This window comes from Hippocampus bargibanti, linkage group LG06, assembly GCF_051943395.1.
Source record: "Hippocampus bargibanti isolate YZ-2025 linkage group LG06, ASM5194339v1, whole genome shotgun sequence".
Taxonomy (NCBI): Eukaryota; Metazoa; Chordata; class Actinopteri; order Syngnathiformes; family Syngnathidae; genus Hippocampus; species Hippocampus bargibanti.
Genome location: NC_142739.1, coordinates 30,536,380 through 30,561,494, shown reverse-complemented (window position 1 = coordinate 30,561,494; position 25,115 = coordinate 30,536,380). Strand labels below are relative to the sequence as shown.

The 25,115-nt window shown below is 43.1% G+C and overlaps 1 protein-coding gene across 1 annotated transcript in view; it reads right to left on the bottom strand.

Annotated features, from left to right (window-relative positions):
- The window catches only part of iglon5 (IgLON family member 5), a 76,960-nt gene that overhangs the window by 3,120 nt on the left and 48,725 nt on the right, over positions 1–25,115 (bottom strand). Inside the window, exons 2-6 of the mRNA XM_088999527.1 lie at positions 15,509–15,587; positions 11,213–11,445; positions 8,129–8,248; positions 1,144–1,275; positions 932–1,052 (exon numbers count right to left, since the gene is read on the bottom strand). Of these exons, the coding sequence (XP_088855653.1) occupies positions 932–1,052; positions 1,144–1,275; positions 8,129–8,248; positions 11,213–11,445; positions 15,509–15,587 (685 nt within the window). The remainder of the gene's footprint in view (positions 1–931; positions 1,053–1,143; positions 1,276–8,128; positions 8,249–11,212; positions 11,446–15,508; positions 15,588–25,115) is intronic.

The following is a 25,115-nucleotide window of genomic DNA, read 5'->3' as shown; positions in this document are numbered from 1 at the left end:
TGAGCTTGAAATGGGGTGGCTGTACAAAATACAATGCAATACATACGTATTGATTTATGGAGCGCTTTTACAACAGCTAAAGCTGGAACAACGCGCTAACATGGAAAAAAGGGAAATGCTGCCCCCTTGTGGAAGAGGAAAAACATTGCCAGAGGTCTGGCCACCACTTCATCGGCACCCAAGCATGAAAAAAACAAACAAATTCGGGAATGGTGCTCCATGTCATATTTTCAATGCCAGAATAACTTTGTGAATGGCAGTAAATGAGTCCATAACAATCTGTTTTATTATAATTATATTGCATATTTAATAACTCATGGATTTGATAATTTGGTTTTATTTCAATTTCTATTTAGAAAGGACAAGCATCACCACTATTTGGATTTTTTTAAAGGAAATAAAGTCAAGATTTTTGCTTACTTTCAATGTTTCTTTTTATTATTACACTTTCCATCTTTAATTATAAAAATGACAAAATAAAAGACTTTTCATTTTTCCAACCGGGATATGACCCCCCGACCCCTGAAAGTTATACTTCCATTTTTTTCCATTCATTAAAAATAAGAATTAGTGATCATTAGCGTTTTCAGAGTGTTTGTGTTAGTTTTGGGTGTTTATTTAATCCCTTCTAATTTACAAGAGCACGTTCAATAAATCATCTCAATTCAGTAGGGAATTATCATTTCCAGGAATTCATTTGCATTTCATTTCAATCTAATCTCTCACGCGCGCACACACACACACACACACACACACACACACACACACACACACACACACACACACACACACACACACACACACACACACACACACACACACACACACACACACACACACACACACACACACACACACACACACACACACACACACACACACACACGCACGCACGCACGCACACACGAAGACACCCCCCCACCATTCTGACCTGTGTTCATGGCGATACCACTCAAAGGAGGCGGGGGGCACGGCCATGGCCTCGCAGCGCAAGATGGCCGTCTTCCCCAAGTGGGCGGGCAGGTTCTTCATGTCGGTGATGGTGGGCGGGTCTTCAGGCCCCAAAACGCACAAGATAAAATGAGGGAACTGGGAAGACCGGCGTCCGACGAGGGTCCGACGAGGGGGCGGGGGGTCACTCACAGTTGACGGTGACCTTGACCTTGCGCCGATGGGGCGGGGCCACGCCGTTGTGGCTGATGCACTCGTAGTCCTCGGCCTGCTGCCGCTTGATTTCCGTGATGTCCAGGAATTCGCCTTCGCTCACCAGGCCGTCTGATCGCCCCATGCAGAAAATGGACACCAAAAAAAGGGTGGTTAATTCCTAAGTTATATAGGTCTGGAGTTATCTGAGCTTGAAATGGGGGCAGCTGTTCATTGAGGCTCCAAAACGCAAAAAAAAAAAAAAAAAAAACATTTGTAAGCACCTTTCAAAACTCTCAAGGTCACTTTACAGTCACGGGATAAATTTTTCTGTGGGTGAGCAGCGGCTGCCACACGTCCCAGCGTTCACTCAACTCGGAAGTAACTCAAATAGATAGTAAGCTAGCGAGCTACCTAATAGATAGTTAGCTAGATAGCTAGCCACCCAGCTAGACGGCAACTAGATAGCTAACTAGAGAGCCAGCCAGCTAGACCGCTAATCCAAAACTTGCTTGGGAATTAGAATTTGGTCTAAAAAAATACATAAAATAAATAAATACATAAATAAATACTTGCCCCCTCGTGACAAAAATCGAATTTACAATTTAAAAACTCACAACGCGCTAAATTCACACATATTTCGGATATTCCGACGCATGAAAATGGCATTTTCAGAATAACCCGAACAGTATCACCTCAGTCTCACGCGCAAGGGGGCGTGGCTTAGGCCAGCAAGAGTTTTCATTGGTTGACTCGCTCGAAAATCTCTCTCGCCATTAAAATGGCAACTGACAGAAGCGCGTTATTCCCCACTAACGAGGAAATCCCGTTTGTGAATGGTCGCCGTCAATCATCAAAACACACCGACGGCCTTCTCGCGACAAACGGCGCTATTATTCACGTCAGAGATGATCGCGCCGCTTCTAATTGAAGATTAGAGGCGGCGGGATTACAATCCGAAAATCGGCGGCCGCCGAGCGAAGCTTTTGGCGCCGCCTGATAGGCTGGTTGAGGCGCCGCTCGCTGGGAGCATTCGTCACGTTGACGCCGCCGCGCCCGCCTTGTGACAACGTTGGCGACAGAAGCGAGAGGAAAAAAAGGATTTGGGGCATACGGATTGGGAAATTTCAATCTGGGGGAAAGCGGCGATGTGGAGAATACAAAATAAGGTAGACGAGAGCGTTTCAACATGCCTTCAAAATAAGAGACAGGAAATAATGTACATTTTATTTTTTTAACTCGTTTGGGATTCATGTTAGCGTTAGCCTACGACGTGACCGAAAAGAGCATCAAGATTTACATCACTGAGATTACTTGACTTTGACAGCTGCGATATAAGGGATTAGCCAGCTAGCTGAATGCAAAGAGAACTAGCTAGCTTGTTCGCTAGCTTGTAATAGACGAGCAAGTTTGATTTGGTTTCGTTGGAAGAATAAAATCATGTGGTGGGCCAGATTTGGTTCCCAGGCCTTGACTTTGACACCTGTGATGGAAGGTATTAGCCAGCTAGCTGAATAGAAAGAGAGCTAGTTAGCTAGTTTGATATATTAGCATGGAATTTAACAAGTTTGATTTAATTTGGCGGGTCGAATAAAATCATGTGGTGGGCCTTGACTTTGACACCTGTTTTGTAAGGTATTAGCTTGCTAGCTGAATAGAAAGAGAGCTAGCTAGCTCACTGGCTAGCTAGCTCGCTGGTAGCATGTCTGTGTGTGCGTGTGGGGGTTTTATAATTCTCATATTTTAAAAAGTGAATTGCAAAACATTAGCGTTTCCTTTTTTCCATGGGAAAAAGGCTTTTATTCTCTCAAACATACCCTCCCAAAAAATCTGCGATTGTGCTTGACAACCTGCCAAGCGACGACGAGCCGCTAGCGTTGTCGACATCAGACACAAGGATAGCATCGACGCCTTCGCCGACCCGCGTCGTAGAGGTCGCTTTTTTTTTGGCTTACCGCGTGACGGCCCATCACTTAGAACACGAATGCGCGTCGCCGATAACCGCTGAGCGTTTTGGGAGGGGGGGATCGGCGGCCCCCCGAGAGCGTCGACAATATAAAATAAATACAATAAAACAAAAGACAAAGTCGTTTTTGTCAAATGTGTGCGCCGGAGCAGAAAGCGGCAAAGTGTCCTTGTAAAGGAAGTTGAGTTCATTCATGTTCTGCGCCAAAAGGGCCACTTTAAAGGTTCAACACGTCATTTGACATTCAAGAGTCTTTTCAAAATGGCGGTCGCATTTGCTTATATTGCTACCGTCAATGTTTGTCATGACATTTTAAGTGACGACGATATTTAATATGCGATGATATTTGATGAATAAACGCGGTTTTAAAAGAGCGGCGAGCTGAACGTGCAGAATATGCGCAATTCCTGTTTTCAAGCCAATATTGACTGTTCTTTTGTTGAAATGGGCGCATTTGCTTTCCCACTTTTGGGTTAAGCGACAAATGAGGCGGCCATTTTAAAGCAGTGGTCCGTGGGTCATTTGGTAACGAGCCGCACAGAAATAATTTACACGCATTCCATTTGATATATTTTGGAATTGGAAGTGTTTTATTTTGAAAAATGACCAGATTTTTTTTATTACATCTCTCAAGCTAGCTAGCGAGAGAGCTAACTAGTACTCTTTCTATTCAGCTAGCTGGCTAATACCTTACATCACAGGTGTCAAAGTCAAGGCCCGGGGGTCAAATCTGGCCCACCGCATCATTTTATTCGTCAAATTAAATCAAACTTGTTAAATTCCATGCTCATCTCTCAAGCTAGCTAGCGAGCGAGCTAGCTAGCTCTCATTCTATTCAGCTAGCCGGCTAATCCCTTAAATCACTGGTGTCAAAGTCAAGGCCCGGGCGTCAAATCTGGCCCACCGCATCATTTTATTCGGCCCGCCAAAGCAAATCAAGCATGTCAAGTGCCATGATGCTAGCTAAAGCCCGAACCGCCATTTATCAAGATGGCGCTTGTTCGTTTACATCGCATTCTCGCATATTAGCCCTTCTGTATTTTATTTTTTCTTCATAAATACGCCGACTTCCCTGTTTTCTTTTTCTGTTATCCTGTGAAATGCCACAAGGGGGTAGTAGCGCGCTAGCTAGCAGAATAGTGTTGACAATTGAGAACGATTCATCTTTTGAATTCTTATGAAATAGAATTTGTTTTAATTGGCGTCAGGATACCGAGAGGCTCCTTGAACATTTTTTCTGCAAAAAGTCGGGAAACTTTTAACGCCCACGACAGATCCGAATGCTTCCACGAGCTGCCTGTTGTTGTTTTTGTCAATGAAGTCAGCGAATAATCGGAAGTGATGGCTGCTAGTTCCTTGCCGTTGTCGTCCCCCCGCCGGGCTTGTCCACCCCTTCTTTCCCCTTCACTGGGCCTTCTTGTCAGAGGCAATTGACGCTTGGTTGCAGACACTCTATCGGAATAGCAATGCGGACGCTATCTCCGGAGAGCTAACGGCTTGCGCGAAAGGGGGGGGGGGGGGCGCGGGGGTCTCGGCGGAGGAGAGAGGAAGATTATTGCTGACAGAAGGGGAAAACGCTGTGGGCCTGCGAGCCAGGACAAATGTTTGCCACCTGTAATGGTATGCGAACGGGTATGCGCATGACTGCGTGAAAGGGGGGGAAACAGACAGACGGACGGACGAATGAACGAACGAATGGAGGGATGGATGGATAAATGAATGAATGGAGAGATGAATGAATGAACCAACGGGTGGATAGATGAATGAATGAAAGAATGAACAAAAAAACAAAAGAACGAACGAACTAATAAATGAACGAATGGAGGGATGAATGAATGAACGCGTGAACGTGTGAACGCATGAACGAACGAATGAATGAATGAATGAATGAATGAACGTGTGAATGTGTGAACGTACGAACGAACGAATGAACGAACGAACGAACGAACGAATGAATGAATGAATGTGTGAACGTATGAATGAATGAATGAATGAATGAATGAATGGACACGTGAAGCAAATGCAAAAGCATGATGGCCTTTTCTTGATGTAGTTTTTTTGCTTTGGTTTGACAGATGTGATGTTGTTTTCATTCAAATTTCCGCAGCCAACTTTCAACAGTCGTCAGGAAACAAAGTGCTAACATTTGCGGTGGCCATCGCGGGCGTTGGGGGATATGAGCGCTAGTAGCAGGGGACGCTAGCTTGCGTATCCTTTGCCCTAAGAGTCTAATTACAGCGAGTTCAGCGCTTGTACACACTGACCTATTTCCCGCTGCTTGTTCCAGTGATGTACAGAACCGCCGCGGAATTAAACAGAGGCTTTGCTCAGAACTTTTGATGTATTTATTTTTTTCTATATTTTTTAAATCCTCCCCCTCGGCTGCGAGGCAAACGGCTAATTATCTCACTTGATAAAATGTCGGACAAGTGAAAGAAAATAATCCTCGGCAGATCGGAAGAGCTTCTCGCCGACTCGCACGCATGGGACAACGAAGCTAATTTCATTCCCGGGTGCGACCTGACCACTAAAACACAAACCACACGCAGAAAATGGTGAAAAAGAAGAAAAACGTACATGGCTATGCTACGAAACAGAGGGGAGACTTGGGACCAGTCCATAGCTGGTTTTGGGTTAAAACAAGGGGGTCAACTGGTGGAATTGTCGCTGCTTGGAATTGAAGCGGATTGACGCGGGACAAGAGATGTAAGCTAGCATCATGGCACTTGACATGCTTGATTTGATTTCGCGGTCTGAATAATCTTAATCTTAATCCCAATCTTAATCCCAAATTTAATCCCAATCCTAATCCAAATCCAAATCCTAATCCTAATCCTAATCCTAATCTTAATCTTAATCCCAAATGTAATCCCAATCCTAATCCTAATCCTAATCTTAATCCTAATTAATCGTATTTTTACTGTATTTTCATTTTGAAATTAATTTTAATTTTTGTTCTATTTTAATGATGAAAAGGTTTCTTCAGACGTCATCTGTACTTCTTTTCTATTTTAATTGTATTTTATTTTATTTTTTTTCATTTTTATTTTATTCCTACTCTAGTTTTATTGATAATTATACGAATATATAATTATATTGATTTATTGTATTTGATTTAAATTACTTCTAGGTTGAATAAACGCTGGCGCGTGGCTGCCGCTGCTCACCCGCAGAAAAAAAACTTATCTGTAAAGTGACTGTAAAGAGACCTTGAGAGTTTTGAAAGGCGCTTAGAAATGAAATGGATTATTATTATTATTATTATTATTATTATTATTATTATTATTATTATATGGTGTGGTGGGCCAGATTTGGCCCCCGTGCCTTGATTTTGACACCAGTATTCAAAAGATGTCGCCAGTGTCATCAAAGTGGTTAAAAAAATAAGTAAAGGACAAATTTTAGTTTTCTGACGAAGCCTCTTGGATAAGAAGTGAATCGTCCGAAAGCTTGAAAGAAGTCCAGATGACGGCTGAAGAAACCTTTTCATGGATGGACCTACTCCTGTAACGACTGACGTAAAGAGCAACGACATTCAGTCCTGATCAAATCTAATCAGGGTCCATTTATCAGGACACAACGCGCTGACAACCCTGACTCGCGCAGGTGGGCGGCGGTCACTAAAAATAGCCGCCCGTCAAGTTCCAAAAGTGTCGGTTAGCGTCATTTAGCAGCGCCGCGCCGTTCGACGCGGGACCCCCTGATGAAAACAGATGCCGATGATTACGGGTGGCGCTGCGGGGATAATCGCGGCTAATGGCCGCTTATTTGGGACAAAACACCAGGATGTGGGCAAAATACAGCACAGTGGATTTGGAAGGTTGAAGACCGCAATGCTAATCAAGCCTTCACACACAAATTGCTGTTAACTCATTGACTGCTAGGCCATGTGTGCATTCCAGTGCCAGGGTTATTGTCATTGTCACTCGAATTGCAGGACCCATAGAAGATTGAGTTTTAGGACTACATAAACACTAAATGCAGCGGAAGAAACCTTAGACTCTCTTCTTTCATCAGCAAAAAAGAGTTAATTCCTAAGTTATATGGGTCTGGAGTTATATGAGCTTGAAATGAGGGCGGCTGTACAAAATACAATACAATACATACAAATTCAGAATCAGAATTAGAAAGCCTATAATCGTCCCACGATGGGGAAATTTTCAATTTGCATCTTGATTTATAGACAGACGCTCCCAAACGTACAAACAAATTCATCTTACGAACAGTCGTAAGGTGAATTTCGTCGTAAGGTGAATTTGTTCATAAATTGCTTCAGTGCTAGATTTTGTATTGAATAAATGTTTAAGGTGCCATAGCTAGCTAGTGCTAGCTCGATAGATGTCTTTCATCAGATTAAAAGAGTTAATTCCTAAATGATATGGGTCTGGAGTTATCTAGCTTGAAATGAGGGCAGATGTCCAAAATGCAATGCAATACATATATATTGGTTGATATAGCGCTTCATCAACAGCTGAAGCTGGAACAAAGCAATAACATGGAAAAAAAGGGAAATGCTGCCCCCTTGTGGAATGAAAAAAAAAAACATTTCTAGAGGCAACGGCCAGCGCTTTATCAGCACCCAAGCATGAAAAAAACAAAACCTGAACAAATATGGGAATGGCGCTCTACATCCTATTTTAAATTCCCGAATCAATTGGTGAATGGCAGTGAATGAGTTAATGTAAGTTGTACCTCTCAGAGTTAATTCCCAAGTTATATAAATCTGGAGTTATATGAGCTTGAAATGGGGGCGACTGTCCAAAATACAAATAGATATTGGCTAATATAGCGCTTACACAACAACTGAAACTGGAACAAAGCGCTAACATGGAAAAAAGGGGGAAAAGTTTCCCCCTTTTGGAAGGGAAAAACTTTGCCAGAGGTCTGGCCAGAACTGTATCGGCACCCAAGGATGATTTTTTTTTTCTTTTCAGGAGTGGCGCTCGACGTCATATTTTATATTCCCCAAAAAATTAGTGAATGGCAGTGAATGAGTTAAAAAAAATGACATCTACGCACATTTCTGGTCCTTCCATGTGACGATGGGCTCAGGGCGACCAACAGCCAGACAGAAAAGGTTGACGTTCTCGCCCTCATTCACAATCACGTCCGTGGAGATGTTGACGATTCTGGCCGGTACTGAAAACAAAACAACAGCAACAACAACAAATAAATATTTTAGCTTTTAGGTCACAAACGTTGACCATTTGCCTTTTGTTTCATTGAAAATATCAAGATCAAAATTGCATTGACATTGAACATTGAAATTAAAGAACACTTTAGTAATACTGTGAAATGTACATTTCTCCACATCCAACTGCTTCATGTCACAAAGAGGGCACAGCAAGTGCTGAAGAATAAATGACTCTGTGTATCTTTGTGTTGTCATTGTTATTTTTGATTGAGTTTTTTAAAAAAAAATTGACTTCAAGATGGCGCTGTGAGAGTTGCTACCTTTACAGCAGCTCCTGTGTTTTGTTTTTCTACTTCCTCCTTTCCTTTCCTCTTCCTTTTATAACTTTGCTGCTGTGAAATGTCAATTTGTCCACTGCGAGACGAATAAAGGTACATCCAATCCAATCGAAACGGATGCGATGGATTCCGTGTCGAGCGCTGCATGCTAATATTTTTTAATTTTTTTACTCAGAAGAATTGATCAAAAAGTGCCAATTTCCTCTTGATCCGCCGGCCGGGCAACAACAAACCCCGATAAAAGAGCGCCGAACACTCGGCACTCTGGCTCATACTTAAATTGATAACGAGACGGCCCTCGAATTTAAACGCCGCCATTATCATTGTTTTTAATGAGCTTGGCTCCGCCGTGCCACTCATTTCACTTGCCGGTTAGCCGATGGCGCCGGCGGTGCGCTAGGAAAAAAAAAAAAACCCCATCAATCTAAATATGCGGGTGTGGACGTATGGCGTACGGCTGTGGTGTGCCATGCCAAGATTTGGACCCTGCAGACAAGTTTGTTTGTTTGCTTGGCAAAACGAGCGACAGTCGGCAGCTCTTTGCCACCTGTCAGCCACAAAAGGCATCTTGTTCTTTGACGGCCATGTTGGGAGGGGCAAGGGGGGGCAGGCTGTTAGGAGAAGAATCTATCCTGTTTGATTTTCAAAGACAACAGATGCATTCGACGGAATCGTTTGATTTTGACAGCAAGCAGATTCGGAGTCGAGCATTTCGTAAACCCAGGGCAAGTTAGCTGCAGAATAATAATACATTTCATTTATAAGCGCCCAAACTCTCAAGAGCAATCTAGCTTACTCGCTAGCTAGCTCGATAGATGAACATGGAATTTCAAATGTTCGATTGGCTTTTGTGGGCCAAATAAAATGATGTGGTGGGCCAGATTTGATGTAAAGGATTAGCCAGCTAGCTGAATAGAATGAGAGCTCGCTAGTTCACTTATTAGATCGTTCGATAGATGAACATGTAATTTCGCAAGTTTGACTTGCTTTCACGGGACGAATAAAATTATGTGGTGGCCCAAAACTGGCCCCCGGGCCTTGACTTTGACACCTGTCATGTAAAGGATTAGCCAGCTGGCTGAATAGAAAGCGAGCGAGTTAGCTCACTTGCTAGCTCGATAGATGAGCATGGAACCTCACAAGTTTGATCGGCTTTCGCGGTGAGAATAAAATGATGTGGAGGGCCAGATTTAGCCTCCAGGTCTTGACTTTGACACCTGCGATGTAAAGGATTAGCCAGCTAATAAAGCTGAATAAAAAGACAGCAAGCTAGCTCACTCACTAATAAGCTCGATCGCTAGCAAGCTCGCTCGATAGATGAGCATGGAATTTAACAAGTTTGATTTACTTTGGCGGGCCGAATAAAATGATGTTGCGGGCCAGATTTAGCCACCTAGCTGAGTAGAAAGAGAGCTAGCTAGTTCACTCACTAGCTAGCTTGATAGACGAAGATGGATTTTCACAAGTTGGAAAATAGTCTTTCCTCCAGGGTGCCTCTTGATCACCAAATTGATACGCCAACGGGATGGGAAATCTCGTTTATTTTTGCTCTACAAAGACTTTCCGGTCGAAGTTCGGAGGAGCTAGCGCTTTCAACGACAACCCGTCTTGTTTTCCCGCCGCTAATCAGCAATCAGCGCGCCTTCCGCGACACGTTTTTCCGACATTTTCCCCGAGCAGATGCAGTCGAGCCTCCGCGCGGCTGTCGGCCGGCGTCCGATCTGTCAGACTTTCGCAAATCAAGACAAACAAGGCGACGGATTCGGCGGGAAAAAAAATAAATAATAAAATGCTGTCATCCGCAGACTTTTTTCAGGCGCCACCTGCGCTTTTTGCCTCCCGTTTATCTTTGGAATCAAGTCGGGACTTTTCGCCCCTCGGGGGGAAATTGACGATCGGCGCCATGTCATACCAAAAGTCACCCATGAAAAGTAGCGATTGTTTCCGGCGTGGCGAACCTCGATGGCGGCCAACGAACGGAACGCGTCATTAAGTCATTTGGCGGATTGTGAGCAAAGAAGACCGTCAGGTGGATGCAGCCATCTTTTTTTTTTGCGGGTTCAACGGGTAAATTGGCAAACAAAAAAAATAGACCAAATGTTATGAAAATCGCAGACTCATGGCGCTATTTCGGAAATCCATCATCATTTTGCACAAATCATTACTATTAGTCAACACACAAGTGCGCCGGTTCTATTTAATGTATTATTTTTTATTGATTATTAATAAATTAATTGTATTATTAAGTTGTTATTCTATTCTATTCTATTATACATACATATTATGTATACTATACTATACTATACTATACATACATATTACATTACATTACATCACATTATAATTATTTGATTCGATTGGATTTGCCTTTATTAGTTTCGCAGTGGAGAAATTTACATTTCACAGCAGCAAAGCATTATTATTATTATTATTATTATTAACTGATCAAATATGCTTCAGACAGACAGACAGACAGACAGACAGACAGATAGATAGATAGATAGATAGATAGATAGATAGCTAGATAGATAGATAGATAGATAGATAGACAGATAGATAGATAGATAGATAGATAGAACGAGATAGATAGATAGACGAATGAATGTAAAAGTAGTAAATGTGGCTAGTGACCTTGCACGATGAGGTAGACATGGGCGACGCGCGGCTTGTTGTTGGCCTGGAAGGTGCAAGTGTAGGGCCCCTCGTCGCTCACTTGCACCTTGTCGATGTGGACCGAGAAGTCGCTGCTGTTGCTGTTGACCAGCGTCACTCGCTTGTCCAGCGACCACTTGTCCGTCCCCGTGAACAAAATGTTGGAGCGGTTCAGCCAGGCCTTGTGGGTCACCTCCTCGTTGATACGACACCTGACAGCAAGAAGAAGAGAAAAAGTCCATCAAGCGCTGGTCAGACCTCTCTCGTTCCAACAGGGGGCGGCATTTGCCTTTTGTCCATGTTAGCGCTTTGTTACAGCTTCAACCTTTGTTAAAGCGCTGTATCTATTTGCTATCTAGCTGGCTATCTAACTACTTAGCTCGCTATCCAACTCGCTAGCTATTAGCGACATAGCTACCTAGCTAGCTATCTATATAGCTATCTATTAGCTACTTATCCTTGAGAGTTTTTAAAGGCGCTTAGAAAGAAAATGTATTATTATTATTATTAGCTGTCTATTAGCTAGCTAGCTATTAGATAGCTATCTAACTATCCATCTATTACCTATCTATCCTTGAGAGTTTCGAAAGGCACTTAGGAAGAAAATGTATTATTATTATTAGCTATCTATTAGCTAGCTAAGTAGCTATTAGATAGCTATCTGACTATCCATCTATTACCTATCTATCCTTGAGAGTTTTGAAATGCGCTTAGGAAGAAAATGTATTATTATTATTATTATTATTGTTATTATTAGTTATCTATTAGCTAGTTAGCTAGCTAGCTATTAGCGATATAGTTACCTATCTATTAGCTATCTAGCTGTCTATCCTTGAGAGTTTTGAAAGGAGCTTAGGACTAAAATTGATTATTATTATTATTATTATTATTATTAGCTATCTATTAGCTAGCTAGTTAGCTTTCTATCTATTTGAGTTGAGTTTTAAAACGCGCTTATCGATGAAATGTATTATTATTATTATTATTTTAATATATTACTGGTTACGTTTTAGTGTTTGATTGTCACGTTGCTTCCCTGCGACATTTTTGTTTTTTTTTTTTTTCACTTTTCCCCTCGCTTTGTTAGCTAAGCTAGCAGCTTCCTGCTGTGTGTCGTTTGCGGCCTGCCCTTGGCCGCCTTCTTGCCACCCGCGTTATTTTTTTTTTCTGTCTTGTCAAGCTTTGGCTTTTCGCTCTCTTGCGCTCGTTGTTAAATCAACACAGGAATTCACTCCGCTTCCTGTCGGCCTTGAGCTCTTCTTCTTCTTCTTCTTTGCGTTGGCGTCCGCCCGCTACAAAGCGACAATGATGACACTGACGCACGTCGAGTGCACCCACCCGCCTTGAGTGTTTTCGTGTCAAAAAAAAAAACCTCCTCCCAAGTGTTCTGGTTGATTTACAAAAAAAAAAAAAATAAAGAATCTAAAAAAATGTTCCGTGAATAGTACATCATTTCCATGAGGGCAAAGCTTTGTGCCGCCTGTGCCCGTTTCTTCACGAGCGTCCTTTTTCAATCCACCTCGTACAACGGCGCTGAGTAAGCTTCCATGCATTAAAACGATTTTAGCACGACGCCAACGCCAAAGCGAGACGTCGAGTGTAGCGGATTTCGACTTTGTTCATTTGGTTCAGCGACCGTCGTCCTTGCCTCCCATTAAAGGACAACCGACACCATTTTTTTTTTTTTTTTAACTGACATGCGAAAAACGTTTGATAGCATCTAAAATAGCCAAAACACGCAGGCTGATATTTTTAGCCAAATGCAAAACAGCAATAAAAATGACTTCGAGTGTCCCAAAACTGCTTCAAAATGACCTCGGAAATGGTGAGTTTCAGAAAGTCCCGCCCCCTTGTTTGTGACGTCACGCCAGGACACTCCTTCACAAACTGCCTTGCTCCAGAATCCAAACAATGGCTTCAAAGTGTTCAGATTGGGGGATGCTTTCTTGTTACTCATCGAGTTCTGAATATGATTCAAACAGTTTTGAAGAGGAAAGCAGAAATGTTTGGGAGCCATTAAAGAAGTCCTTCCGTATCAATTCCAAACTTTGCCAGAGGTCTGGCCAGCGCTATATCGGCATCCAAGCATGAAAAGAAGAATCTGAACATATTTGGGAATGGCACCCTCTGTCATATTTGCAATTCTTGAATGAATTTGTGAATGAGTTAATGTAATATAATGTAGCTAATTGAGTCAGAAAACATATTAGCTATCTAGCATTCTATTAGCTAGCTAGCTAGCTTTCTATCTTTTTGAGTTACTTCCGGGTGAGTGAACGCTGGCACGTGTGGCTGCCGCTACTCACCCACAGAAAAACTGATCCTGTGACTGTAAAGTGACCTTGAGAGTTTTAAAAGGCACTTATAAATGAAATTGATGATTATTAAATTGTATCTCTCAGGTTTAATTCCTAAATGATATGGGTCTGGAGTTATCTGAGCTTGAAATGAGGGTAGCTGTCCAAAATACAATTAGATATTGGTTGCTATAGCGCTTTAACAACACCAAAGCACCAACACGGATAAAAAGGAAAATGCTGCCCCCTTGCGGAAGAGAAAAAACATTGCCAGAGGCCATGGCCAGCGCTTTATCTGCACCCGAGTAAGAATTTTTTTGGGGGAATGGCGCTCTCCGTCATATTTTCAATTCCCGAATAAATTTGTGAATGGCAGTTTGTCGAGCGGATGTACAGACACGGTTTAGATTGCGATTAATTCCGCCCTAAAAAAAAAACCCGAGAAAATCTGTGTCCGAATTTGAAACTTGATCACGTCTTCTGCTGCTGCAGCAATCGCAACCCACAGGAAATGAGAAGCGTAATAACATCAAATGTGGCTTGCTATTAATGGCCCGCATCAAAACCAATCGTCTGGAGCACAATAGGAAAAAAAAAATACAAATAAAAATAAAAAAAGAAGTACTTGGAGCCACTTGGGAGGGAAAAAAAATGATTTACATTCAAGTGGAAGTTTATTTATAAAGCGCTTTTGTATTTTGTTTGTGGGCCGCGGGCTGTCCGGCGTGGACGCGCATACTTTTGATGAGGAAAATAGGCCCCTTTTGTTGCCGCTCGTCAAGTCGTAAAAGGCCTGATGAGAAATGCGACACGGGGAATCGTTTGACAACAACAATCATTTCCTCATCGTCCGCACTCTAATTTCATGCGGAAAGAAAAAAAAAAAAGTCAATCCAAATAACAAACGAGAAGACCTCAAGGTGAAAACTAAAGCCATTAACTCATTGACTGGCAGACAATGTGCAAAATAATGGCTGTGTGAACGCCGGCGCGTGTGGCTGCCGCTGCTCACCCACAGAAAAAAATGACCCTGTGAGTGTAAAGTGTCCTTGAGAGTTTTGAAAGGCGTTTAGAAATCAAATGTATTATTATTACTACTGTATCTATTAGCTAGCTAGCTAGCTTTCTTTCTATTTGATTTACTTCTGGGTTGAGTGAACGCTGGCGCGTGACTGCCGCTGCATACCCACAGAAAAAGACTGATCATGTGACTGTAAAGTGTCCTTGAGAGTTTTGAAAGGCGCTTAGATATCAAATGTATTATTATTATTATTATTATTATTATTATTATTATTATAATATATATATATATATATATATATATATATATATATATATATATATATATATATATATATATATATATATATATCAGAATCCGATTGCCTTTAATAGTCTCACAATGGGGAAATTTGCAATATGCATCTTGATTTATATACAGACGCTCCCCTTATGAACAGTCGTTCGTAAGGTGAATTTGTTTGTAAGTTGCTTCCGTGCTATATTTTGTATTGAATATATGTTAATGGCTCCATAAATAGCTAACGCTAGCTTGATAGATGTGCGTGGAATTTCACATGTTTGATTTGCTTTTGGTGGGCCGAATTAATTGATGTGGCGGGCCAGATTTGGCACCCGGGCCTCATCTTTGACACCAGTGCTTCAGAAGTAGCAATTTTCAGTTTAGTTAGTTAGTTAGTTTCAGTTTACGAACTGAATTGGTTCCCAGACAGAGTGTGTAAAGCGAAAAGTGTGTATCCCAAAAATACATTTCCCATAGGAAACTATTAAAATGATAATAATCCGTTCCCGGGTCCCCATAAAACATAATTTTATACTAAATAAGGCTCAAAACTACACAAAATATACCATATTATATATCGAATAAATGTGCTATTGTATTATAGTTAAAGAAATAAACTGTACTGTACAATAAATAAAGACATTTTTTCCAATGGTGCATGGGTTGAAGACTCACCTCAAAGTGACGCTCTGGCCTTGGAGCACGGTAATGTTGTCCGGCAGTTGTCCAAATTCGGCGTCACGCACGGCGGCGCCTGCAAAATACACACAACAGACAGGAAATTCCGCTGAGAATTCAAAGATCCGAAACAGATGGGAAGACAGATGCTCACGTGAGCGACGAGCCAGCGAAAGATAAAAGGGAACGACATGGAAGCCATTTTAAAAACGTGTAGTTTACATGCCAGAACACTAGGAGGCAGTGTCAGGAAATGCTACACAAAGGTCAACCGAATGCTTGTTTTACAGCAGGGGTGTCAAAGTCATTTTTTGCCATAATAATAATAATAATAATAATAATAATAATAATAATAATAAGAAGAAGAAGAAGAAGAAGAAGAAGAAGAAGAAGAAGAAGAAGAAGAAGAAGAAGAAGAAGAAGCTAGCCAGCCAGTTAGCTAATAGATAGCTAATAGACAGCTAATACATAGCAAATAGCCAGCTCGACAGCTAGAAAACTAGATATATAGCTAATAGCTAGCCAGCCAGATAGTTATGTAGCCAGCCAGTTAGCTAATAGATTTCTTATAGACAGCGAATAATAATAATAGATTACATTTTAAGCACCTTTCAAAGCTCTCAAGGACATATTGGTTTATACAGACGCTCCCCTACTTACGAACATTCAAGTTACAAACAACGGTACATACGAACATTTATTTGCAGTGCTGCAAAATATGAACATTTTTATTAATGACACGAATTTTTGGTCACCTTCAGACCACGGTTGTCATGTCAACGAACAGCCCCCCCCCCCAAAAAAAAAAAAAATGTCACATCAGCGTTTCCTCAAATGAACTTCTTTGCTACCATTTTGCTCACTTATTAATGCACGACGTACGCAGTCATGAAGGTGCCGAACAACAACTGCAAAAAAAGTCACAATGTCACCGGCGACCTTCCGCCGGAGTCGTCGTCCCCCCCCCTCATCCCGCAGAGCTTTTTTTGCATGTAGATGTTCCTTGAACAGTGCTGAGAATGAGCCCAAGGAAAGGGATTGACGCCGAGGTGCTGGACCGTGAAATGAAGGGATGGTAACAGAAGCCCCCCCCCCCACACACACACACACACATACACAATTGGACAAGAAGAAGCACTGACACATCCAGCGAGCCATTTGTTAAACAGGAAATATGATTTGTGCCGGACACTTGGGTGAAGAAAAAAAAAAAACTTATTTTCCTCCATCTTGGGAGGACTACAAATCAAGACCGAAGGCCTAGTACTTTGCGCCTGCCCATTAACCAACGCCAGACCCTCTGCACCCTGCCCACCACCTTTTCCAGCGACTCTCCAAATCCAGCAGACATTTCAACAGTTTCTTCCCCCATTCGCCATTAACCCTCTATACAGTCACCCAAATAGAACTGTATAGTGCCTCTTTGCATTTTTTTGATGATACTAGATACATGATGATACTAGTGATGATACTAGTGCAGCGCTCTTTACTTGGCCAATAAAGATTCAATACAAAGCGACTGCAAAGGAGACTCCTCCTTGCTGCTTTGGTTCACCGAGTTGAACGTGACAAACATGCATCACATTGTGTGTGTGTGTGTGTGTGTGTGTGTGTGTGTTGACCTGGTTGTTGTGTTGTGGAAGCGCCTTGCAGGTTTTGGCGCGCCGGTTGCCAACCGAGCTGTGAAAATAGCAATTGAGGAGGGAAATGGGGAATAGCACATCGCTAACATGTCACCTCGCTACGCGCGTGTCACTCATTCAGTCAAAGAGTGCGTGTGTGTGTGTGTGTGTGTGTGTGTGTGTGTGTGTGTGTGTGTGTGTGTGTGTGTGTGTGTGTGTGTGTGTGTGTGTGTGTGTGTGTGTGTGTGTGTGTGTGTGTGTGTGTGTGTGTGTGTGTGTGTGTGTGTGTGTGTGTGTGTGTGTGTGTGTTTGTATTATAGTCTTGTGAGGACCGCTAACATTTTATACCCTCCGTAGTGAGGACATTTTTGACAAGTGAGGACCTTTTGTCCGGTCCTCACGGTTTTTTTTATTCGAAAGGCTTCTAGAGGGTCTATATATGCATCTGTTAAAGTTTCAGTGAGGTCCTCACAAATTCACCCAAAATGATTTTTTGGTGTGTATTTTCATTTCACTTGGATACACACATTTTTTACTCACACACACTAGTTCCTCTCTAAAACTTAGCAGCAACGGTGGTCCTCACTCCTTATCTGGAGTTATCCGGATCCCACAAAACCATTGAAACAGGAATGTGTGCGTGCGTGTGTGTGTCGGCGGCGACAGGGAAAAGCCCCGGCGCTCTTTGCCGTCTTGGAATGTCGGCTATCTCTCCAAGCGTGTCAGAGGCGTATCGGAGCCCCGCAAGCTCTGGAAGCGAATAGAATTAACCCAAATAAAAGCGGGGTGTGGAAAAAGGAGAGGCGATACATGGGGGGAAAAAAAGGGGCCAATGACTCTACAAGGCCGGCGGGGGGCCATGCATGCCAATTGGTTGCCACCAAAAACACAATAAAGAATATGAAAAGATGGTGTTTTTGAACATCACCGAGGATGCTCGTTGCTACACAATGTTGCACGATGGCAAACAATTCTGGAATTGATTCGTTAATTCTTTAACTCATTCACTGCCAGACATGCACAAAAATGTGTTCCCTCCAGTGCCAGGGTTTTTGTCATTGTCACTTGAATCCCAGGAACTAAAAGAATACAGCGATACCTTGGCTTATGAAATTTATTGGTTCCCAGAAAGTGTGTGTATGGCGAAAAGTGTGTATTCCAAACATTAATTTCCCATAGGAAATCATAAAAATGAGAATAATCCGTTCCCAGGTCCCCATTAAACATAATGTTCTACTAAATAAGCCTTGAGACTACACAAAATACAGTGATACCTTGGCTTACGAACTTAATTGGTTCCCAGACAGAGTGTATAAGGCGGAAAGTGTGTATCCCAAAAATTAATTTCCCATAGGAAACCATTAAAATGAGAATAATCCATTCCCAGGTCCACATAAAACAAATTTCTACTTTCTAATTTTCTAAGCCTTACAACTAGACAAAATGTGCCTTATTTTACGTATAATAAATGTGCTATGGTATTATAATTAAAGAAATAAACTGTACGTACCTTATAATAAAGTGGTTTTATTGACCTTTGTGAAGGTCGTTGATGGCTTGATGGAATGGAGAGGCCCTCTTGAGGAATGATTCCTTGTAAGCTTTGGCAGCTTCATCGTCAGAACTGGCTGGCTCACCATGACGACGAATGACACTATGAATCCCTGTACGACGCTTAAATTTCTGGAACCTACACTCTACACTCTGCCTTTGAACTATCAATAAAGTTGAAACGAGTCCAAAATTCACTGTTTTCTATCCATCTTCTCACTCTCTCTCTGTCGTCTGCATCTCTATTTTAATTTGCAGCTCTGTGTTTCTGTAACGCCTCCTCACTGTTGGATTCTTGACCAATCATATGCACCTTTATCGAAGACCGGGGGCGGGGAAAAACCAAAAAATACTCGGCTGCCATTTCCTCGTGAGGAGAACGGGCTCGTTCGCGAACGGCACATTAGTCATTGTGGCGCTCCGTGTGTATCCCGAAAAATAGTTTGTATGCCAAGACTAAATTCTCGGGAATGTAACATTCGTAAAAGGAAACGTTCGTAAACCAAGACATTTGTAAGCCGAGGTATCACTGCACTTGTCCTTGCTATGACCTGCTAGCTTGGTGCGACATCTGCGGCTAGGTCATTCTTTGCGAAAGCGACGTTTAAAGGACATTGGGGATTACACGAGCTTTTGTACGACACGTCGGAGGCTAATCTATTTTTCTGTGTGTTTGACAGAGCGCCTTCACGAGCAGACGTAATAGCTTCCGCTAGCAAACGCGTGCGTGTTAGCGGCGCAGAAGCCCGGGTGTCTATGACGTGATTTGTATTCACTTGACTTTTACACGTGCTGTGTTTGTAATTGCAGCCGCTGCCGGCGAGACGCTGGCGAGCGGCGCCGCTATTGAGCCGTACGACTTTAGCGCCGGCGTCTTCCTTCGTGCGCCTCGTCGTCTTTTTTTTTTTTTTTTTTTTTTTTTTGCATGGCCCTTGACAATCGGACACGCGCACCGAAGAATAGAAGAAGATGACTTCCTTGGAATGCACAATTGGCTTAGCTTGTTGGAATGTTTGGAAGACAAACTTTTCGCCTTACACCATTTCTGGGAACCAATTAAGTTCGTAAACTGAAGTATCACTGTACTGCATTGACAACTGCAATCTGCAGCGGCCTATTGATTACACCGTGAAGAGGGATGAGTGGGAAACGTCGAACGATGCCATGAGCGGCAAAAAAAAAAAAAAAGTGAACCTAGTGAAGATCCTTCCCCGAGACTCCGCCGCATGTCATTGAAATGAGTTCTCTGAAAGCAGGCAAGAACCGGTTCTCCGGTTTCCCTGGTTCCCCTGGTTAAGCGGCCCAAAGAACGCTGGCTTTGAAAGCGTCCCGATTGGGTATGCAGAAAATCAATAGAGACTGATTCACTTGTGTTTTTGTTCGGAGGCACCGAGACCCCTCACGGAGGGGGGGTGAGGGAGTGGGTGAGGGAGTGGGTGAGGGACTGGGTGAGGGAGTGGGTGAGGGGGTGAGGGACATTTTGAAGTGTCCAAGTCCAACGACCGTCACCCGCATTTGAATGGCCTCACGGATGATGACACAAACAAGACGCATGAGTGTCCCCTTCAAAGAAGTGGTTGGGGGAGACGGGGGGGACGGGGGGGGGAAGTCCACCCCCCATCCGGCAGACAGAATCCAAACAACTCTTTCAAAATCTGACAGGCGTCAAATTTCCTTTCAGGTGGACGACAAATGTACCCGGGAGGACATTTTTCAGATGTCTTCGTTTTTTGTTGTGATATTGTCCTCTTGGGGGTCACCAACAGGAGGCCTGCGGGTACAAAGTCCTCTCCGAGGACCACACGAGTAGCCCGTGGGCCTGCCCGTCCAAAACCCCTCTTTCAAAATAACAACAGTGGAGGGGAAAATATGTGGTTAGCATAGCATATTAGCACATCAACCAAACCAGAGCATTTGAAGACACGTTTGTCGATTTGAATGAGGTTTTGGGTGAAGGAGGGGGAGACAGCAAGGGAAAAACATTGCCAGAGGTCTGGCCATCGCTTTATCGACACCCAAGCAAGAAAAAACAAAACCCAAACAATTTCGGGAATGGCGCTCTACGTCATATTTTCAATCCCCAAATAAATTTGTGAATGGCAGTGAATGAGTTAATGTAAGTTGTACTTTTCAGGAAATTCCTAAATGATATGTGGAGTTATATGATATTGAAATGGGGGCGGCTCTACAAAATACAATGCGATGGGTTTATATAGCACTTTAACAACAGCTGAAGCTGGAAAAAAAGCACTAAAATGGGAAAAAAGGAAATATGTGGTTGCAATGTTAGCATAGCATATTAGCGCATCACTAAACCGGAGCATTTGAGGACATGTTGGTTGATTTGATTGACGTGTTGGGTGAGGGAGGGGGTAGGGGGGGTGGAAAGAGAGCGACAAGATGGAGGAACACAGAAAATGTCCAAAAATTGCACATCATGACGACAGCGACAGAGCTAGCGTATCGTCAGTTGCGGTGCGTGACTCGTTCGACAGAACTAGCCAAGCTAACGAAGTACATGGATTTGATAGCATTGGGAGCTAGCATAGCATCGGTTGCAGCGCGTGACTCGTTCGACAGAACTAGCCAAGCTAACGCAGAACATGGATTTGATAGCATTGGGAGCTAGCGTATCATCTGTTGCGGCGCGTGACTCATTCAACAAAACTAGCCGTTTCTTTTGCGACATGATCTGCGCCACATATCACATACTTCTGTAAAAATAGCTCACTAAACAAATTTAGCTCAAATGCGCCGGCGTTCGCTCAACCCGGAAGTAACTCAAATAGATAGAAAGCTAGCTAATACATAGCTAATAGATATCGAGCCAGATATCCAGACAGCTAATGGATAGCTAGATAGCTAGCTAGCGGGATAGCCACATAGCTAGCCAGATAGCTAATAGATAGCAAATAGCTAGCTAGGTAGCATTATAGCAAGGGGAGGCGGGGCTAAGGAGGTCCATCCAATAAGACATGGCGGAGGGTGCGGCGGGGCGGGGGGGTGTTGGTGACATCACGCAAGAATGGAAGTCAACCATTTTTTTTGCCGTCGCGATTGGATGACGGCAGCTGCCATTGTCTGACGGAAATGAGGCGCTAACTAGCGCAAACAGATGTTTGCGGCAAGATGGCGTCCATCGACGTCTTTCGGCAAATTCTCGAGAGCCTTTGCCGGGCAAACGCCGGCCAATTAATTCTCCATCGGGGAGGATTCCTTTCACGCTGAACAATCAAGTTGTTGTTTGTTGGAAAACAAAATAGATGTGGAGTGTTGTGAGTGAAAGGAGGGCAATTAGCCGCTGTTGTCGCTAGCACACGCAGGAAAAGGCTTTTGTTGCGAGGGCGCTTGTGTAATTACAATTTTCACAACGGGAAAACAAGAGCGGACGAGCAATTGGGCGCCTGTTGTGGCTCAATATGACTTCCCATACAAGGCGCACCATTGTATAAGCCACAAGGACAAGAAAATCAAGGCTTTTGGGTGCGCCTTATACACTGGAAAATAGCCAGATTCTTTTTTGTTTTGGGTGTATCCATCTATCTATTTAGCTATCTATTTGGTCTATAACTAGCTAGCTAGCTATTTGAGTCAGGAAACATGTTAGCTATCAAGATAGCTAGCTAGCTATCTATTAGCTGTCTAGCTATCTCTTAGCTAGCTAGCGAGCTTTTTATCTTTTTGAGTGATTCCGGGTTGAGTGAACGCTAGCGCGAGTGGCTGCCGCTGCTCACCCACAGAAAAACGTAATTCTGTGACTGTAAAGTGACCTTGAGAGTTTTGAAAGGCGCTGATAAATGAAATGTATTATTATTATTAATAAACCGAGGCATAAAATAAAAAAATAATAACAAATTGGTCAAAAATCGAATTGGTTAATAACCGAGACGTTCAAAAACCCCAGCTTTGATTGGATATATCTATATTTTAATCTCTATTTTTAATCTCTATTTTATTAATCAAACATGATGACCGATTTATGAGTTTGGAAAAGATCAACGTACTTTAATGATGCTTCAATGTCAGCCATTTTGTACATCGCGAAAACAATCAATTGCAAATGGCCGCCCGCCAGTTGAAATGGGGACACTTGTATGATTTTATTGGACGGCTTACCCGCCCGTCATTTTTCCGTACCTATCCCGCTGACCAATCAAGCGGCGACGGGGCCTGTAATTGAACGACATCGCTAACGGCTAATTTGCCTTTTTTATTGATCCCGACGCATCGGGGGTATTATTATTTTTTTTTCTCCTCTTGCGCTCTTTATTTCCCGGGGACGTTCGGCGTTCTTATTATGGCAGTTATTAATCTTTCACCGGCTCGTCGCCGACACAAACAGATTCTTAAGTCAGCGTAAATTATTAGCGAGCCGTCTCCTCGGAGCTGTTTGGGATGGATTAATGCTCCTTCGTGTACGGCGGGTTGGGGGAGGGGCAAAAAAATATTATATATATATATATATATATATATATATATATATATATATATATATATATATATATATATATATATATATATATATATATTAACTCACCGCGCACTTATGTGGGAAAATTCGCTCTAGATTTTCTATTTCTACACGGAGAGCCAAAACTTTATTGACAATTTTTGGGGGGGGTGATGGGGGATTGGTTGCCAATGTCTGCAGCGCTGATAATTTTCAACCTCGTTATAATGATAGTAATAATATGTTTCATTTCTTTCAAAACTCTCAAGGTCACTTTACAGTCACAGGATACGTTTTTCTGTGGGTGAGCAGTGGCAGCCACACACGCCAGCGTTCACTCAAACCGGAAGTAATTCAAATAGATAGAAAGCTAGCTGGCTAGCTAATGGAATGCTAGCTAGCTAATAGATTACAGCAGGGAGCTATAATAGCAGAGGTCCTTGGTGCGGTTACCAGCACAACTTTAGTTTGTTGACGAAGCTTCTCGGATGAGAAGCGAAACGTCAGACACCTTCAAAGTAGTCCAGATGATGGCTGAAGAAACCTTTTCCTCGATGGACTGAGAGCCTCCACAGATTGATCTTTTTCAACGGCGGCCTCCTTTTCCTGGAATCTCTCGCAGCTTCCTTTCGGCCTGCTCGCCCTCATCCGGTGCATCCGCTAATTCAGCGGCTGATCCGAGCAGCGGTTCCACAAAGCCGCATCATCCGTGTCGCCTGGCGGCCCCCAACGAGGCGATCGGCGCCGCCATGACGCTTGGCGGGAGGGCGAGGGGGTGGTCGGTGAGAAGGAGCTTGACAGACGGTCTGGGGGAGTCCGAACTCCAGGGGGGTGCGGGGACGGCTGCTTGAGTGGCAAACAGATGGCGCTTGATTTTTTGGCAAAAACAGGCGGAGAAAGCAACAAGAGCTTCCTGTTGGATGTGCAACTCCACCATTTCGGGGTTGGAGATGGGGGGTCAAATTCAGTTTTCATCTGATGGCTGATTGTTCTCGTCACACATCCCGGCAGATTATGTCGGAGGGTGGGAGGATTTGTCCCGACAGCAGAAAACGGAGCAGAATTTGGGGAGAAAGTGTGTATTTCAAACATTAATTTCCCATAGGAAACCATTAAAATGAGAATAATCCGTTCCCAAGTCCCCATAAAACATCATTTTCCTACTAAATAAGCCTTAAAATTACACAAAATATACCTTATTTTATGTATCATAAATGCGCTATTGGATTGTAATAAAAAAAATAAACTGTACTATCTAATAAAGTGGTTTTATTGACCTTTGTGATAGTCATTGATGTAGTTGCCTCTTGTTGATATCCGAGGGAAGTTGCCGTGCTTTCTCGGTGATAATACCCTAACTCACACTGTCTCCTGCTAGCTGCTTTTCGTGAAACCAAATCAACAGAAGTTTTTCAACCTTTTCTATTGCCTGAGGCCGTTGGTTAGACAACACGGAAACACCCTTAGCCCCACGTAGCAATGGTCGACTTAGCATTCTGGTACTGGGACGCTAAGTCACACAGACGCACACCTCGTTAGTGTTTTTCGATGATCTCCTTCTTCTTCTTTTCTTTTGTGTCCACTTTGGTTTAACACTCGCCTGTGGTGGGGTCTTTTTCACTGCCATAATAGCAAAAGTACTCCACTCGATAACAAACCACGTCTGCACTCAAAGAAAGTGGGCGTGGAAAACTAGTCCACCAGCCACCGTGGAGCATTTCGGAGCTATTTTGAGAACGTTTTGTTTGTTTCTCACCCCAAACAAAATAAAAAAATGGCTGCAAATGGCTCTGGCGGGCGACAGCCATTTTCTGTAAACCGAACACTTGGCATGTCTCCTCGGATAAAATGCGCAGCGACTGTCTTGTCGCCCTCCGAAGCGAAAATATAAAGCGGCCTCACCTTCACCCGCGTAATGGCTTCCGCGTGAGATCACCCGAAGCCGGCGGAGTCGCTGCGACTTTTTTTTATATCCGCCGTC